We start from the raw sequence: 17,846 nt of genomic DNA on the forward strand, positions 1-17,846 counted from the left end.
ATTTTTACCGGTTTGGGATCCAGGGCCCACTGTGCCAGCCACACAAGCTGGACAGTTTCTTGGGCTAGAAATTGTGTCCCGTCTCGTGTCTGCAGCCTAGAAGGCAGGAGGCATGCAGACCGGCAGACCCGCAGTTGACTGGGGGGAAGTGGTCTGGGGGCCTGCCCGGGGCGGGGGCTCAGACCTCTCTGTCCCGCAGAGTACACCAAGATGTCGGACAACCTGGAAAGGTGCTTCCACCGGGCGATGCTGAAGCATTTTCCTGGGGAGGACGGGGACACAGACGAGGAGCCGTGGATGCGGGAGGAGGAGAGGCGGGAGAAGAGGCGGGGGCGGGGCGCGCGGGGCCACGTGTGCACCCGCTCCCGGGACTCGGAGGCGCCGGGCCGGAGGCAGCCCGCGGAGAACGGAGGGAAGGCGCTGCCCCTGGGCCGCCGCGCTGCTGCCTCTGGGGCTAGTCAGAGCAGCTCCGTGCAGCCCCCTGGCCAGGTGGGTGCCTCAAACAGCAGCTGCCTCTCTGGGCCCCTGTGTCTCGGTGGACCCGGCCAGCCTGTCTTCTCAAGCTAGCCAGTGAGGATCAGCTTCATCCCGTAGTGGCGTCTCCTGATTAGGGGCTGGGGGAGTGTGAAGTTCTCCCCCCATCTTCATTTAGTCTTCATCTGTCTTAAATCCTTTTTGTTAGTCATTTGAACTACATGTTCTCAGTGGGGCAAAAATTTGAATTAACATCTCGCTCCTTGTAATTCAAAGAATGGGGTACATCCAGTACATAAATGCACCTCTCCTGGGGAGCAGGTGGGGAGGGGCTCTGAGGGTGGGGATGGAAGCCGCTGCTCCGCCGTCTGTAGGCCGGGGCAGTGGGGCTCCTTTATGAGCCAGAGCCTGGTCTTCAGGACGTGAAGGGTGTACTCTCTCCTCCTCCTCCCTGCCTCCGCCCCATGCCCTCCAGAGGCCAGCAGGACAGGGAGCGTTTTGTCCTCTCCGAGGCTCGGATCCTGCTGAAGTCAGTGTGTCCTCTGGAGCCCCGGGTCCGCCCGCCCGTGGGCCTGGCCTGCAGCCCCCGCCTCTGGCGGTACAGGTAAGCAGGCTGCTCAGCGCGTGCAGGTGCAAAGGTGTATTCCAGAAATATCATCTCTCCCCTGGGTAAATTGAATAACCACGGGGTTAACACAGCTTCCCTTTTTCTGTTGCCAGCCTCCAGCTGGAATTAACCACCACCGAGGCCCCGGGTGTGGCCCCCCTGATGAGAAGCTGGCGTGCGGAGGGCTGGCCTCCCTTGCTGACATGGGCTCTCGACCTGGACCCTTGCCACTTGGTCAGATGAGCGGCCCCAGCCAGGATGGGCGCGTGTATCCCCCCACTCATTTCCAGCCAGGGCTCCTTCCTCCCAGGCACGGGGGTGCTCCAGCCCGACCCCCAGACTTCCCTGAGAGTCCAGAAGTCCCTCCCGGCCACATGTACCGACCCTACAAGTACCTGAGCCGAGTGCACTCTGCGGTCTGGAATGGGAGCCACGGTGCTGCAAACCCAGGACCCTTGGGGCCAGACGAGAAGCCCCCCGTGGGGCCAGGACCTTCTCACCAGCCCCGCCCTTTGGGTCACATGATGGATTCCCGAGTGATGAGACCTCCCCTCCCCCCAAACCAGTGGACAGAAGAATCCGGCTTCCTACCTCACAGCGTTCCTCCTTCAGGGTACCTGCACCCCCCGTGTAAACCTGGCGCACAGCGGCTCCAGCCCCCTGCAGCCCCAGCACTGGGTTCTCTGTTTGGAGCTCCGGCCCCGGCCCTGCGAGGCGTGCAGGGTGGGGACTCCATGCTGGACAGCCCCGAGATGCTGGCCATGCAGCAGCTCTCCTCCCGTGGGTGCCCACCAGGCGTGCCTTACCACCCCCGCCAGCCTGCACCACCCCGCCTGCCTGGCCCTTTCCCACCCATGGGCCTGGTGGCCCCCAAGCCTGCCTCAGGGGACCCTGGGAGGACACAGGACGGCAGTGACGTGCAAGAGCCTGAGAACGGCCAAGGTAACGTGTGCGTGCGCGCTCCCCGTCTCCCCGCTCCCCCCCCCCCCGCCGCCCCATACCTCCATCTGCCCTGGTTATTGGTGGCCCGTCTTTTTATGCAGACTAGGAAACAAAGTGCCAACTGGCCTCTGACCCCTTTCACTTGAATGTCTCTGGGTGAGCCTGCCCCAGTCCGCGGACGCGGTGACCATGCCGCACAGCTGCAGTGCCTGCTGTGTCTCCGCTCGAGCAGAGCCTTCCTGTGCTCACTCACTTCACTCTCAGAATAAGCTTTGAGGGAATTTTGACTAGTATTCTTGTTTGTATGGATGGAAGCTCCAGGGCACAAAGGTGGTTATTTGCCTTCATTCAGCTCTTAAGTGGGGAGACCGATTCGAACCTGACACAATGGACCTGGCATCCGTGTGTGCAAGCTCTGCGTCACCCAGCCCCACTTAGAAAGGACTGTCCTGAAGTGACCCTCGGGGAACATGTTCTCAGGGCTTTACTCCTGGCCCAGTTCTCTGCATGCCTTTCTCATTGGGCCCACATCTGCGTGCATTGAGGGTGGGGAGCAGTAGTGAGATAGGCACGTCATCAAGAGGGTTCTAGAAATGCCGTTTACAGGAGTAAAAAACTCAAGTGCATGAGAAGGGTGGTGGGCCTCCTCTGTGTGACTCATGCCGGTTGAGGATGGACATCTAGTGTGTGTCCATGTGGGAGCTGTGGCTCCTGGGCGTCTACAGAGTGTGATGTGGTTCCTTGTCAGCTGGGTGGAGGGCCAGGAGCGCAGACTCCCTTCAAGTGATTTCTTGGAGGGGAGGCTGACTCTGAATGCCCCCTGCAGCACGATTTCCAGGCATGATTTCAAGTGTGACTGGAGTTCAGAGTAAGAGGGAGAGTCCCAGGAGCAGTCTGTTTGCTCAGTAGCCATGCTGTTTGTGTTGTGCCGTTTTCACTTTGTTTTTTCTTAATGAAGTGTAGCTGATCCACAGTGTCGTGCTGATTAGTGTCTGCTGTGCAGCAGAGTGACACAGTCACACGCATACGCATTCTTTTCCATCATGGTTTGTCGCAGGATATTGAATGTTATTTCTCTGTGCTGAAGTCAGACCTTGTTTATCCATTTTGTATATAAGTTTGTATCCGCCAACCCCAATCTCCCTGCCCATCGCTCTCCTACCCACTCTTTTTCTTGACAGTCCCAAGCGGGTTCTCTATGAGTCTGTCTCTGTTTCATAGTAACTTCATTTGTGTCATATTTTAAATCCCACATATAAGTGATACCGTACATTTACCTCTCTGTGATTTACTTCATTTAGTATGTAATCCCTGGGTCCATCCATACTGTTGTAAATGGCAGTACTTATTCTTTTTTATGACTGAGTAATGTTTCACAGTCTATGCGCACCGCGTCTTTACGCGTTCCTCTGTTGATAGGCCTCTAGGTTGCTTCCATGTCCTGGCTGTTGTAAACAGTGCTGCACTGAACATCGGGGTGTGTGTACCTTTTTGAATTATGGTTTCCTACAAAGGGCTTCCCTTGTAGCTCAGTTGGTAAAGAATCTGCTTGCAGTGCAGGAGGCCCAGGTTTGATCCCTGGGTTGGAAAGATCCCCTAGAGAAGGAATTGGCAACCCACTCCAGTATCCTTGCCTGGAAAATCTCACGGAGAGAGGAGCCTGGTGGGCTGCAGTCCATGGGGTCACAAAGAGTCAGGCACGACTGAGTGACTAACACTTTCTGCAGATACTCCCCAGGAGTGGGATTGTAGGATCATACGTTAACTCTGTGTTTAGTTTTTTAAGGAACCTCCACACTGTTCTGCATAATGTCTGTACCAATTTATATTCCCACCAACAGGGAAGAGGGTTCCCTTTCTCCACACCCTCTCCACTGTTTATTTGTAGACTTTTTAGTGGCGTCCATTCTGACTGGTGTGAGTTGGTACCTCATTGTGGTTTAAATTTGCATTTGTCTAGTTCAGTGATGATGAACATCTTTTTATCTTGGCCTCGGCTCTCTGTGTCTTAATTGAAGAAATGTGTGTTTAGGTCTTCTGCCCATGCTTTGATTGGGTTTGCTTTTTGGTTGAGTTGTATGAGCTGCTTGCATATTTTGGAGATTAAGTCCCTGCTGGTCTCACCCTTCGCAGCTATATTCTCCCAGTCCGTAGACAGTCTTTCCATTTTGTTTATGGTTTTCTTTGTTGTACAAAAGCTTGCAAGTTTAATTAGGTCCCACTTTTTAATTTTTGCTTTAATTTCTACTGCCTTGGAAGACTGGCCTATTGACAGTTTATGTCAGAGAATGTTTTGCCTATGTTTTCTTGCAGGAGTTTTATGGTGTCATGTCGTTAAGCCGTTTTGCGTGTATTTCTGTGTCTGTCATGAGGCATTGGCATGTTTTTTGTTGACTCAATAATGAAAAGTGCACGTTTTCATGATTCTTGTGCAGCTTATACCTGTGATCTTTAAAGCCAATGTTAGTTTTTCAGGAGCCAGCAGTCCTAGTTGATCTTAAAGGTCTGAATTCTTGACCTTGTCTGTAAGCTCTGACCAGAATCCTATTTTGATACCCTTGGGCAACAACTCTGCCCTCCCTGAGAGATCATAATACTAAGACGCATTTATGGCCAAAAACAATGGCAAGGTAAAGAAGTCTGAGTCTGTAATTAAGCATTTGAATTCAGTAGGTCAGTGATTGTTTATTAAATTTCTGTAATTCCTCAAAGATGCCCTTTGAGTGTTATACACTGTCCATGTCTTATTTTCAGGAAGCCCGGGCACGGTGAGTGTTGTCGTTCATTTAGCAAATATTCATCTAGTCCTGTTCGTACTCCCGTGGGTGGGTCCTGACTGCAGGATGCTGTCGGGATCCGGCCTTCCCAGCGTCCTCAGGCCTGGTCCCTCCCCCTCACTGTCAAGGCGATGCCTCCCCGCCAGCCTGCACATCGGCCAGTGCACCCTCTGCCTCCTTGGAGTTGGGCACACAGATCACAGCCCCTTGCTTATCCAGCGGTGGGCGGGGTGGGGGCGGCGGCGGCATCTTGGCTACCTGTTCCTGTCGTGTGCTGGGGTTTCAGCTCGCCAGGTGCGACTTTGTCTCTGCTTTCTTTGCAGTGGATTCCTTGCCCGGGCTCGAGGAGAGACCAGCGAGTGTCGGTGCTTCAGAGGGGGCGTTCCTCAAGCAGCTACCTCACCCTGCGCCCCCCCTGCAGGCTGACTTTGCCAGGCGGAGCTCACCCCAAGGAAGGGGCCCAGAGGGCCCGGAGCTCAGGCCGGAGTCCTCGGAACCTGGGGACGGCTGCCCAGCGAGCACGGTCAGGTCTGCCTGGCTCTCAGGGAGTGGCTTCGCCAGCCCACCCGCCCAGGCATGCACCCTGGCAGACCTGGGGCCGCTGCCCGAAAACGGACTGCGGGTGGAAGCCTCCCCATGTGGGTCTGAGGGCAAGAGCAGGGCGCCACCCGAGGCTGGGGCCCCTGCAGAGCCCGCGTGCTCCCCTCTGTACACGCCCGGCTTGGAGTTCCCCAGCTCCGCCACACGGTACCATGTAGGCCCAGGTCTGCAGCCTGTGGGTCCTGTGATGGGGGGCAAGCCTCCAGCCCCGCACCCTCCCCCCTTTCCCCCTCGGGCTTTTCAGTCTCATGACCCTCATTCTGGAGTCTTCCCTCGGTACCGCCCCCACCAGGGCATGCGGTATCCGTACCAGCCACCACCGCAGCCTTCCTACCACCACTACCCGCGGACTCCTTACTACTCGTGTCCACAGGGCTTTTCAGACTGGCCGAGACACCTCGCAGCCCCCGTAAGCCCGAGCGGGCCCCCACCAGCTCAGCCCACCCCTGCCAGGCCCCTCTTCCCCGACAAGAGCGCTGTGACAGGGCTGCAGGGCTGCGAGGCGCTAAGTGCGGCCTTAACGCCCCCCGCGCGGGTCGACGCGGTGGAGGCTCTGGGTGCTGCCTTAACTTCGCCCACGCGGGTGGACGCCGTTGCTGCCAAGATGGCCGAGGGGCAGAACCCCGGCCCCGAGCGCAAGCAGGATGAGTCTGTGGAGCAGCCAGAGAGCCCCAAAGAGTTCCTGGACTTGGATAACCACAACGCGGCTGCCAGGCGGCAGGGCTCCCTGTCGGCCAGCGAGTGTCTCTACGGCGCGCCCCCCACCCCGCTCGGCCCGGGCATGGCCTTCGGTTCGCCCGCCTTTCCCCCACACACAGTGATGCTGCACGCTGGGCCGCCTTACCCCCCACAGCGGCCGGCCGCGCATTTCCAGCCCAGGGCTTACGCCTCCCCCTCGGCTACTCACCCGCCTCACCGCCCAGTGGCGGCGCAGCCCAATGGCCTGTCCCCCGAGTGCCCCCTCTACCGCTACCCTGAGGAGGGCCTGGGCCACTTCCAGGCCGTGATGATGGAGCAGATGGGTCCCGGAAGTGGGGCGAGGGCGTCCTTCCAGGAGATGTACAGACCGTCCGGGTAAGGCTGCAGCTGCGTGCCTTTTTTGTATGGGCAGAAGCAGAGTAGATGCTAGTCTCCCAAAAAGAAGCGAGCTTGGGAATGAAAAACCGACTTGGGTGGTCTGGGGCCGGGAGGAGCGTGTGGGTTGTGTGCTCGGGGCTTACTGGGAAAGCACTAGCATCAGAACCCAGTTTTGTGTGTCGTCTTTTTTTCTTTGTGAAAGTGAATTGGCATTTCAGTGCTGTTGGGTTAGGTTTTGGACACCTAATGGCCAGAGTTCTGGGGCTGTGGGCAAACTTTGCCAGGGAGAGGGGGGTAGATCTGGTGGTAGTCATGGGTGGTATCCTAGTCTCACCCCTCACCATTCTATTCTCTACTGATACTGAATGAAAACTCAGTGTGTCCAGAGCCAGACCTGGCCACATACCACTCCCTGATAATTCTAGTAGTTGTGTCTTGAGGTCAAGGTTGGGAAGCTCCATGATAAAGCAGCACAGACCACCCTGAGAATCTGAGTGCCCCCTGGGTCGTCCCAGCCCCCAGTGCCTGGCTTGAGGGCCTTCCCTCTGCGTGTGCTCACCCCTCTCTGAACGTCTGGCACGTCTCCTGTCTGTCCTTTGCCTTCTCTCCTGAGTCTTTGGTGCGTCTCCTAGCCGAGGGCATCCTCCTGGTGCAGCCCAGACTCTGGCCAGGAAAGTGGTGGTAGTGCTCTGATGGAGGCACTGTCTGATGTCTCCAGTTGTCCCCGAAGCTCTGATTTTTCCCCGTTCAGGATCCAGTCACAGTTCATGGCTCTACATTTGGGTGCTGTGCCTGCTCAGTAATTTACAACATTGGCTTTGCATTCTTTGTTTTTCAAAGACAGAGCACCCCAGGCTCTGGCTTCTTCTCATTGTTTCCTCATATTTAAGAGTCAGAGTCAACACCTTTGTCAGGAGCACTGTGCAGGTGGCATCAGCCATGTCTTTCCTGCCTCACGCGGCAGCCCCTGGGTCAGGGGGTCACTCACCCAGTTGGTCCAGGTGGGGCCGTGCACCTTTTCCTTCTTACTGAGGACATCACATGCATTCCTGAATGTTCCTTCCTCATGTCTCTAGACTGCAGGGGCCCTCGGTCCAGTCCCGGCCCTCGTTCCCAAAGACGCCGGCTCCAGCAGCATCACAGGAGGAGCTGCCCCCCCAGAAGCCCCCAACGCTTCCACTCGATCAGGTCAGAATGGTGGACAGTGAGAGCTGTCTGTGTGGTTCCCGGCAGCTGTGGCCCCAGGGGCTGTCCCTGGAAAGGGGTTGTGTCCTGTGGGCCCTGGGGCCAGAGGGCCTCGGGAGCAGCTTCCTCCCGCCCCGCCAGCCCTTTATTCCTGCTCCAGGCACCAGCCCAGAGATGGGTTAGATTTCCTTCCCCAGACTGGCTACTGTGGTGCGACTCCTTGTTTGCCTCGTCTGGAAGAGTCGGGTTCCCCCACCCCTACCCAGTCTCCCTGGAGGCAGCAGTCCTTGGCCCCTGGACTGAGTCAGGGTCCAGGACTCAGAAATCACACCTGGCAGGACTGCCCAACGAAGCAAAATTGGGCCGCTTTCCTAGACGGGAAGAGTGTGTGTGGCTCCTACGCTTTGTTGTTTTTAACAGTTAACGCGCATCAGTTTCGCTGAAACTGTCTATTCTGCTTCTCTCAGAGCTAGTCCCAGGAGGAGACAAGCCCCAGGGAAACAGAGAGCTGCGAGTGGAGAACGGGGCCCGGCCCGACCCGCCTCTCCTGTCCCCAGCATCGCGCCGTGTGTGGCCTGGAGCCTGGACGCCCCTCCTCATGACCCATGCGCTCGCCAAGTCCTGGGCGAAAGTGGGGAGCAGACAGGCTGGACTCTGGTGGTCTATCCAGGCCCTGGGACGCTTGTTCAGGGAAGACCATCCTCACCTGGGCGCGGTGCTGGTCGTGGCAGCTGCACTCAGGTGGCCGTCTGGGGACAGGACTGCTCGTGTGGGTGTGTTTGGGGCTGGGTCCAGTTTACAGAGTTTTCATGTTGCCTTTATGATGATTTCTGTCGGTGGTGAATGTATTGTACATACAGCGGGGAGGGCGGGTGGTGGGGATAGAGTCTGGCCGGCGGGCCCGCATCCCTGCTGACCCCCTGTGTTTACAGCCCTTTCCCATTCACTCTTGGGGGGCTGCAGGAGGGGCCCACCTTGCCGCTGCTGTTCCTCTGACGGCTCTTCCCCTTGGGCAGCCTCCTTGCCTGGCGCCCCCCCCACCCTTGCCTGGCACCCAGGTCATGGTCCGAGATAGCAGTGCCCCTCCTGGCTGGCCAGCTGCCCACCAGATAGGTGTAAACCAGTATCAGGAGCATTTGCTCATTGGAAGGTGCGGCGACGTGCCCCGTCACAGCCCTGCCGGGACTGGGGTCTGGAAGGCGTCGCAAGCTCCCTGCACAGACCACAGTTTGTGGCAGTGACGACTCAGGTTTGTGTATGTTTAGTGTCAATAAAGAAGCTGCACAGGTTTTAATAGGAAAAATGTACTCTATAGATTTACAGCTTGAATGTAGGAGTCTTTCAGTATATATAGTTTTTATCCATTTTATGTGAATATAGTAAAATAAGTCATGGTGATTTAAAGTAGCTGTCAAGAACAAGTTCTTGAAGTCACTCGTCTGTGATAGGAAACAGTTCTACAGTATTCAGTTACTTTATTATGGTTTTAGAAGCAAGCGACACTGGATTCTCCCTGTTTAGCATTCTTTGAGTTTAGCTGAGACGCCACCAAAGTGAGGACTCCTGTCTTAAGCTTTTGAATATCCCACAAAAGCAAAGGAGGAAACAACTGAAGGGAGATACCTTGAAGTCACAGGTCTTTGTAAAAATAGCGTATTTCTAAGCATGCCTTTGAGATAGTAGAAAAGCTTGCAGGAAACATTGGTTGATTGATCTGCGCTTGTTCTTATAAGTTCAGCTTTGTGAGGGGCCAAGAGAACCTTCCATCCAGCCCCAGCGTCCTTGCTGAAGCTGGAGCAAACCCGCGCTTCCAGTAGTAGAGTCCCTGCGGAGACCAACGCCAGCTCCAGACGCCCAGATGCTGAGCTCGGGCAGGGGGAGCACTGGGAACGCAGGCGCCTTCCAGACATGCGCAGAAACACGATTTTTTTTTTTTTAACAGACTTATTTAAACTTTAAATTTGGCATGCTTTGAAGTGGGGCAAGTTTGGGGGCTGTGTTCTCATTGGATTCTGGTTCTTGTTGGAGCCCAGTCACGGGCGTGATGTGGTTCAAGGTGGGGACGTCAGCATCAGCATTTGGGAAGGATGGGGAAGGGTCGTGGACAGATCCAGCTTTGCTCTCGAGCAGTGAGGGAACATGCTTGGCACACTCAGCCTCCGTGTGCATCTGTGCACCAGCTTGGGGGGGAGACCGTGGCCCCTGCCTCTGTTCCCAGCCTAGAGCCTGCTCTGGCCAGCGTGGAAACTGGCTTGGGTACAAGGCCTCGGGCACCCTTGCCTCGATCAGAACCAGGCTGGGGCAGGGCCAGGAGGACTATGGCAATCCTGCCCCTTCCGTCCGCCCACCGTGCACAGCCCTCTGTTGTCTCAGCCCCCACCCCGACCCCATCTCCCGCTGCCCTAGAGCCTCCCTTCGGGATGAGTAGAGGCCAGGCACTGGGGAGCCCTGTTGGGAGTGTGGCTCCATGCTGCGTTGCCCCACAGGGCCACCCCGTTCAGGGCCCATGCACTCTTGCGACCAGAACTAGCCTGGGGGAAGGTCCTGGGGTGGCCTTCCCCTGGGACCGCTGCCACCTGTCAGGGACCTGAAGGACTCCTGTCCACTGCTCACCTTAGAGTCATTATGTTAGAAACTGTCTTCCCCAGACCCAGGAGAGAGAGAAGATCCAGAGAGAAAGCAAGAGCCTTATGGAATGTTTCTGGCCTTGAGTTTTTCCTCTCCTGTAATAAAAGCTCTTGGCTAAAACTTACTAGGCTGAAGACACGTGCACTCCGAGTGGCGACAGACGCGTGGGCTCCTGTTCAGAACCTTTTCTTGTCCCACCTTCAAAGTGAGACTAGTGCTGCCGTGTCCACCTGCCTCACTGGGGCCCTCGCGCCTGTCGTCAGCAGGGTGTCCTTCCTGGGCGGGGCCGGGTGGCTCTCAGAAGGCTGCCTTTCGTGTGGACTGAGAGCCCCCGGCCCGCCTGGCCCCCAGGCCCCGCGAGCATCCTTGTGACTTGGCACTGGTTCCTGCCAGTTCCAGGAGTGGGCCGCGTGGGCTCAGGGTTTTCTCGCTTTTTGAAAGTTTCTGTCTCAGCCACACACACAGCTCTCAGGTCCCGGTTTGGATTCTCCCAGGATCCCTCAGCCAGCAGCCCCAAGGCAGGGACCCTTGGAGAGCGGCTGTGGCCGTCGAATCAGAGCCCAGGGGAAGGGCCAGGGTGCCCCCACGGAGAGTGGGGTGCCTGGGAGGCAGGCTGTTCAGCCTCCGCCCCTGGGTGCAGGTTCCCCTGCCAGGGGCTGAGCCCTCAACTGAGACTTGTTCCTCCTGTTCTGGGTCTGGAGTCTTCCTGGGGCGCTGGGCCTCCCCTGCTGTGTCCTCGTGTGGGGCAGGTGCGAGCCTGACCTCCAGCTGCTGCATCCTCCTGTGCTTCACGGGCCCTGGCCGAGCAGATGGTCAGCGGCGTCGGCCGCCTGGTCTCTCCCTCGCTGAGCCCTGGCGGCTGATACGGAAAAGCCTCTTAACCAGCTGCGTGTCCTGTGTGTCTGGAGAGGGTGGTGGGCCCGGGAGCGAGGCACTGAATGCTGCCCCCAGCTGGGCCCACACCCACTCTCCTGCTGCAGATTCCTGTGCGTGATCCTGGCCAGTACTGGGAAGGGGAATGCTATTTATTTTTATATTGTGTATATTTTGTCTGGTCTGCTGATCCCCTGTTTCACTGAGAGCCACACTTACCTCAGTACTTAGTTCTATACTGTGTGTTGGATAATTTTTTAAAACAACTGTTTAAAAATCTTTCTGATCCTTGGAGGTCTGTAGATTTATTTCCATATGAATTGGTTATTTTGTATAAAGTACATTCTTAAAAGAGCAGGGTGATGTGTGAGTTGTGTGTGTCCCGTGTCACTGTCGTCTTTTATCATCGAGGCAAAGTCCCACCAGGACAGAGGTTTGAGTGAGGCCCAGTGCTGCCATCCAGAGAGGCGGCCCCCTCGGCCCCCGTGTGGATTGTGGGGAGCGGGGGTGCTCCGTGGAGAACCGCTGGCTGGCAGGCCTCAGCAGCGTGGGGACTGTACACACTGCCTACCCAGGCGTGTGGGCCCCCAGGGACGCCCTCACTGCCCAGGCCCGGGCACGAACCCCACCTTTCCGACACCCGCACTGGGGCCCGTAGGTAACATGCTGCTGGGGCTGGGAGGGCAGTGGGCAGCTCCGTGAATGGCAGCGTGCTCTGGGAAGGTTTTTGTTGTTGGGGGTAGGGGAGGAGAAATTGGCCATCTTCTTATCAGGTGGCTGTAAGCCCTTAAGACACTCAGGGCTCCTGGCCTGCTTTATCCTTAAACCACAGGCCTCACCAGTGATCTCTTGCTTCCTGGGCCGTGACCTTGTGGCCCGCGGGTGAGGTCACATTGTCCCCCTTTGGTATGTCGTCACTGAGTTGGCCGATGCCGTTGTGAGACTGCAGTCCTGCCACGCTCACAGTGTCGTCAGTCCCCCACACTTTCCTGTTAAGTTCTACATCAGTCATTTTAAAAAAAGTTAACTTTAAAGTGGATGTCATGCATGAACCTCGATTTTGACATGAAGCCAGCCGGAGTGTCTGTCTCACTTGATTCTGAGTCTCCTTGGCCTGCGTTGGGGGAGTGGGGGCAGGCAGCTGGGACCCTGGCCCCTTGGCTGTCCTGATGAGTGGGCCCATGTGGAATAGCACCACACCCGGAACACAGGTACAGTTTGGTTCTGACTTTTGGATTCCCGGCTGCAACTTCTCTTGCCGTGACATGAATCACTCACCAAAGGCCAGAATGTTCTGATAGTTTTAGCCAGAGCTTAGCTGACTCCCTCAGGGTATGTTTCCCAGGTCTGTCTCCTTGAGACCAAAACAGAGTCACTGGTCAGAGCTGACCAGAGTCCACTGGTCAGCTCTGGAATCTGGCTCCGTGAAACGTGTTAGTTAATCCACCCCATTTTCAGAATTACTGTTTGAGCTTTACACTTGTTAAGCCCCGGTTGTACCATCCCCAGCACCCTTGCTTGCTTCAGATTGGCATAAGAAACAAGAGCTGGTGGGGAGGAACCAGGGAAGAGACAGGAAGCCAGTCGTGAGTGAAGAGTGGGTTGGTCTCAGTTCTGGTGGAGCTTGCCATTTGATGTCTGGAAACATGCAAAGGTTCCCTCGTATTGAACAGTAATGGCTTTTGTCTCTAACCCTCTCCATCACTGGGAGGAAAGGTGACTGAGTTTGATAAATGGGGAGCACCTCTAGGGTGAGATTCATCCAGGGCTGGGCCCTCAGAGGCGACCTTCACCCTGAACCCTTCTGGAGAGGCCTCTGGGAGGAATGCCTCTGGTCTGCGGGCTATCCCCTCCCCCAAACACTGGCCCCCAAAGTCTTTTTCCTGGCCATGTGGTTTTTGGGTTTTTTATTATTTAAGTATTTATGTATTTTGGGCTGTGCTGGGTCTTAGGTTGTACCAATTTTGTTCCCCTTCTGCAACCCAGGCTCACTGTTTGTTGCCATGGGTTATTTTAACCAAACTCTTAAGTGAGAGAGGGACTGTGAGAGAATAGCCAGGAAGGCAGCTGTGGTGTTCTGAGCCCGTCCCTTGGCATTCACGGTGATGTGGGTACCACGCAGCTGCCTTCAAGAAGTCTCTCAGTTTGGAAAAGCACTGCCCGCTTCTCAGAGCTTGGGTCTGAAGCTTCTTCCAGACAGAGGGTGGCAGGATGACTGGTTTTTGAGAGCCCTGCAGTTGGTCCCTTGGAGCATGTCCAAGGCTTGATTCAGCAGGAGGAAAGCACGTCGCATCCCAGCCCTAGGAACTGAGATGTCACTTCTCAGCATTTATGGAACGAAGGCCCTTCTGCGCACCTGGTAATCTCACAGTCACGCACAGGACAGAAGGGAGGACGCGACTCCCCCACAGGCTTCATAGTAAAGGGAGGCGAACAGGGCAAGAGGCTGGACGCCAGCAACACGTGAGCAGAACTCGTTACCCATCCGCCCGTCCGTGGTGGGTCAGGAGAGAAGCCGGTGTGTGCGCGTGTGTGCGCACCTTTGTGTGTGCATGGTAACCTTGACTGGAGAGAAGCTTGTGTGCACAGGCGCTGACCCTGACTGGGGCTACTCCCTGGGGGCCAGTCTCTGGACCAGCGAGGCCAGGGTGAGCAAGGCGCTGCCCAGCCTTGCCATCCTCCAGGGCCCCGCCCCCCAATAACACACGCCTGCCCCCACATGCATTCCTTCGTAGGTTTCCTGTCCACACTGGTTCTGCAGCTGTGTCTTGGCCAAGTCAGTGGGGACACACAGGTCGCCCCCTCAGCCCTGCCATGCCTCCACTGACATGCTTTGCTGAGACACTCGGCCCAGGGCGCACAGGGGCACAGCGGGTGAGGAGAGAGGCCGGCCATATGGCCAGGGCGGAATCCGAGGGGGAGAGGAGCCCAGGCAGGAGTGGCTGCTCCTCAGCCCTGACCCCGCAGGTGTTCCAACGAGCCCCTCCTCAGCTTCCCACCCTGATCCCAGCAGCCCCCATAGCCACCCCTGCCCCCTCCCCCACGGCTGAGTCGTCTACCAGCCCCACAGGGAGGCCGGGGTCTTTTGTGAGGGAGCCAGCTCTGTGCTTGGGGGTTCAGCTGCCTCAGGGCAGCCTCCGGGCTCTCTGACCAGTCCCTACCACCTGAGCCACATGTAAAAGCTTTCAAAAAATATTTCAAACAATTTTATTTTAGGCTTAAGGTCAGAACTGAGTGTAACCTGTTTGCTTAAATCATAGCCTGCCTCTGATCCCATGCTGTTTGCTTAAACACACTGTCGACTTAAACTGTTATCTGCCTGTAACCCTGTTCTCCTTGCTATGTGTTTGGTGGGTGAGAACCACTGTCAACAGGAAGAACACGCACTTCCAACAAGGAAGGTGTCCATCGTGCAGAAAAGAAGCATTGTTGGAGTTTGCAATCATCTGCTGGGGCCACTCTTCACCTCGTGTGGGTCCCATTTCTGGGACTTTGGGAGGCAGGCTCCTTGAAACCGAGTGGAACGTCCCTCTTTTAGGCAGAGGCAGACACTCGAGAAGGGGTAACAGGACGGGACTTTGGTAAATAAGCCAAAGTCTTGTTTGTGGAAACAGACAGACTGTGACTTAGGTTTTGTAGCCTGAGAAGCTGCAGTGCCAACAATCACACGGCACCCAGGGCACTGGGGACATCTCCCATGGGTCTGGGAAGACGTTTCTCTCACATCCTGGTTGGCTATCATCAGGGAGGCCCCGGGCCGCTGCTCCAACTGCCCACATGCTCCGTCCGCCCTCTTCTGGGAAGCTGTGGGCTTTGGAATCAAAATGTCAGAAGAAACTGGGCGCTGGGAGGAGGTCCTGGTGTCGGGAGAGCCTGTCTTCATCACTGTGCGGCCGGCATGTTGTGGGTATCTCCAAGGGCTTTGTTTTGGGGGAGAAAACCGCAATCGGCGGTTTTCTGAAAGGGTGACGTCGACTCAGAAAAGGTGGGCCAAGTGCCAGGCACTGCTGTCCAGGTCTGGACAGGAAGCCTGGAGGAAGAGAGACTGGTCCCCGGGTGCCGGGAGTAAACCCCAGGGAAGCTGACAGTGACCTGGCTCTGGACAAAGATTCAAGAGGGGAGGGGTGGACAGGAGACACTGGGTGTGGGAACAAGGTGACCTGAGGACTCAGAGGGTGTTAACACTTTCCCCTAGTGTCCCCAGCCAGCGACGCACACCAAGATGATTGTGCTGTGAGAAACGGACACGAGGCTGGACTGAGGGGCTGATGTGGCCGTGCTCTGAGTGTGAAGGCAAAGCCATGGGACCCACATAGCTGCCCCTCGGGATCTCACAATCGGGCTTAGTTTGGAGAACTGGTCACGTGTCATCCTAACGGTCCATACATGAGAGACAGAAGTAACTTATAGGACCTGCACCAGGGAGCCCGTGAGGAGTTCAGGCACAGGCCAAGTGGATCAATAAAAAGAAAGGGGGCTTCAGTAAAACAGAAGAGCTCCCCGACTCACCGGGACCCCAGTGTTCCAGAACCTCACTGGCTGGAGCTGGTCCCCGCGGCTGCAGACGCCCCCTGCCCTCAACGTTCCCTTCCAGGGGCGGCAGTGACCTGACCTTGTTCACTGTGGAGAAGGCCATCAAGTTGGCAGCCAGTGACTTCTTCCAGTAGCAGTTTCCGCAAGGCAGGTGCCTCGTGCTCTTTTTCTGTATGGTGGTGGAGTGAGCGGCCACCGTGCCTCAGTTCACGTGTCTACACACATAAATGTGCATTTGGAAGTTTGAGACCAGCCATATGGAAAGGATATGTTCCATCGTCAACCAGCAGACACATTCTTGGTTTTATCGAGGGTGAGTGACACTTGGCCATTGTGTGCGTCCAAGGTGTTCAGCGCGATGACCTGACAACCACATGCTGCAGCCCGATCACCACCAGGTAACAGCCATTGAACATTTGGGATCTACTCTCTTAGCAGCGTTCTCACACAGAGCAGTTAACTGCAGTTGCCACACTGAGGACCACACCGCTAGCACACACTGACCTTGTAACTGCACACTGGGGCTCACCCAGTTCACTGAGTCTCCATCTCCTGCCTCTGCGGATCACATATCCCATCTTTTTTCTGTGTTTGCGTTTTTTAAGAGAGTCTACATATCGGGGAAATCGAGTATGTGTTTCTGTCAGACTTTTATTGTATCATCATTCGCCTGTCCGTGGACACGTTGCCTCCACACCTTGGCTGCTGCTGTGGACACGGATGCATTTCCACCAGCAGAGCACTAGGGTTCCCCCTCCACGTTCTGACTGATTCAGGGCCAGTGTGACAGATGGAAGGTGATCTTAGTGGTTTCCCTGATGCCTAAGTGCACTGAGCGTTTTCTCTTGTGTTCTTTGCCCGTTGCTGTCTGTGAATTCTTGTATTAGCCCCATATCAGGTGTGTGCTTGCAGCCGGCCCCCGCCCCCACCACATTAAGTAGGCGGCCTTTTCGTTTTGTGGATGCTTTCCATTGCTGTGCAGCAGCGTTTTGGTTTGATGTGGTCTCACTCGTTTCTTTCACCTTCTGGTGCATGTGCTTTAGGTTCCAGGGTCATGGAGCTTTTCCCGCTGTTGGGAGTTTAACGATCTCAGGTGCTTGGTCCATCCTTATGAGTGGTGTAGACAGCAGTCTAGCTCTCTTGTAAGTCAATGTCCAGCTTTCCCAGCACCATTCACTGAAGAGCCATCATTGCCACTTGTCAGGCATTAGTTGACAGTTTCTGGGCTGTGGGTTCCAGCCCGTTGATATGTGTTTATGCTCAGGAGTGGAAACAGATCAGCTGCAGACGCTGCCCAGTCCTGTCCATGCTCCCCACTGCCTGGGGACAGTTCTTGGGGATTGGCAAGGAAGGACTCTTGCTAGGGCTGTTTCACTGTCCTGGCCTCAGCCTCCCTGGCGGTCTGTGTTCAGAGCTTGGTTTGTTTACCCAGCTGGGTGAGTGGCAGCCCATGGGGTCCAGGGAGGGGCAGTGTGCTGGCCTGTGACAGGACACGACTCCAGCCCCCAGGGGCATCTGCAGTTGGAGCTGCCTGACAGGCGTGAGCTGCTGGGAGCCCAAGCTGCGGGCCCATGGGAGGTGCTTGAGATGCCACAGCAGGATGCTGGGCACTGCGTGAGCCTCTCCCCCTTCACGTGGGATCAGAACAGACTTCCCAGGTTGTCCCTTACTTGCTGGACTGGGATCCTGTCAGCCTGCGGGTCCAGACCTTGATTTTGTGGTCAGCAAGCCCACGTCTGGCTGTGTTGCAGGCGCTGTAGCTGCTGCCACAAGTGATGCCTCTGGAAGGTTGGGGGTAGAGGGGCCTCCTGTCTCAGGGCCACTCTGCCCCCCGCCCCCGAACTAGGCCCTCAGTGTGTCATTTTGTAAAGGAGGCCCCGAGAGGGGAAGGACCCCCCGTGACAGACCCCACGGGGTGGTTCATACAAGGAATCTGGGATGTCGTGTCAACAAAAGGGCAGGCAGACTCTTTAACTAGTGACTGTCTTTCGATGTAGCTTTGGAAACTCAAATCCAAACTTAAGCTGCAGTGAACAACTACAGCGGCATCAGCGACTGTGCAGGTAAGGATCCCTCGGTGCTGGTGGCACAGTCCCCACCCAGGAGTGAGGAGGGGGCACGGTTGGGGGTGGGGGTGGAACCCTGCCCGC

At 56.3% G+C, this 17,846-nt stretch overlaps 1 protein-coding gene across 1 annotated transcript in view; it reads left to right on the forward strand.

Annotated features, from left to right (window-relative positions):
- CECR2 (CECR2 histone acetyl-lysine reader) overlaps nucleotides 1–11,515 on the forward strand; it is a 118,023-nt gene extending 106,508 nt beyond the window's left edge. Inside the window, exons 13-18 of the mRNA XM_069585953.1 lie at nucleotides 200–489; nucleotides 950–1,078; nucleotides 1,195–2,023; nucleotides 5,124–6,474; nucleotides 7,554–7,665; nucleotides 8,130–11,515. Coding sequence (XP_069442054.1) covers nucleotides 200–489; nucleotides 950–1,078; nucleotides 1,195–2,023; nucleotides 5,124–6,474; nucleotides 7,554–7,665; nucleotides 8,130–8,135 — 2,717 coding nt within the window. The 3' untranslated portion in view covers nucleotides 8,136–11,515. The remainder of the gene's footprint in view (nucleotides 1–199; nucleotides 490–949; nucleotides 1,079–1,194; nucleotides 2,024–5,123; nucleotides 6,475–7,553; nucleotides 7,666–8,129) is intronic.
- Nucleotides 11,516–17,846: the final 6,331 nt, after the last annotated feature.

Source organism: Ovis canadensis, chromosome 3, assembly GCF_042477335.2.
Source record: "Ovis canadensis isolate MfBH-ARS-UI-01 breed Bighorn chromosome 3, ARS-UI_OviCan_v2, whole genome shotgun sequence".
NCBI classification, from domain to species: domain Eukaryota; kingdom Metazoa; phylum Chordata; class Mammalia; order Artiodactyla; family Bovidae; genus Ovis; species Ovis canadensis.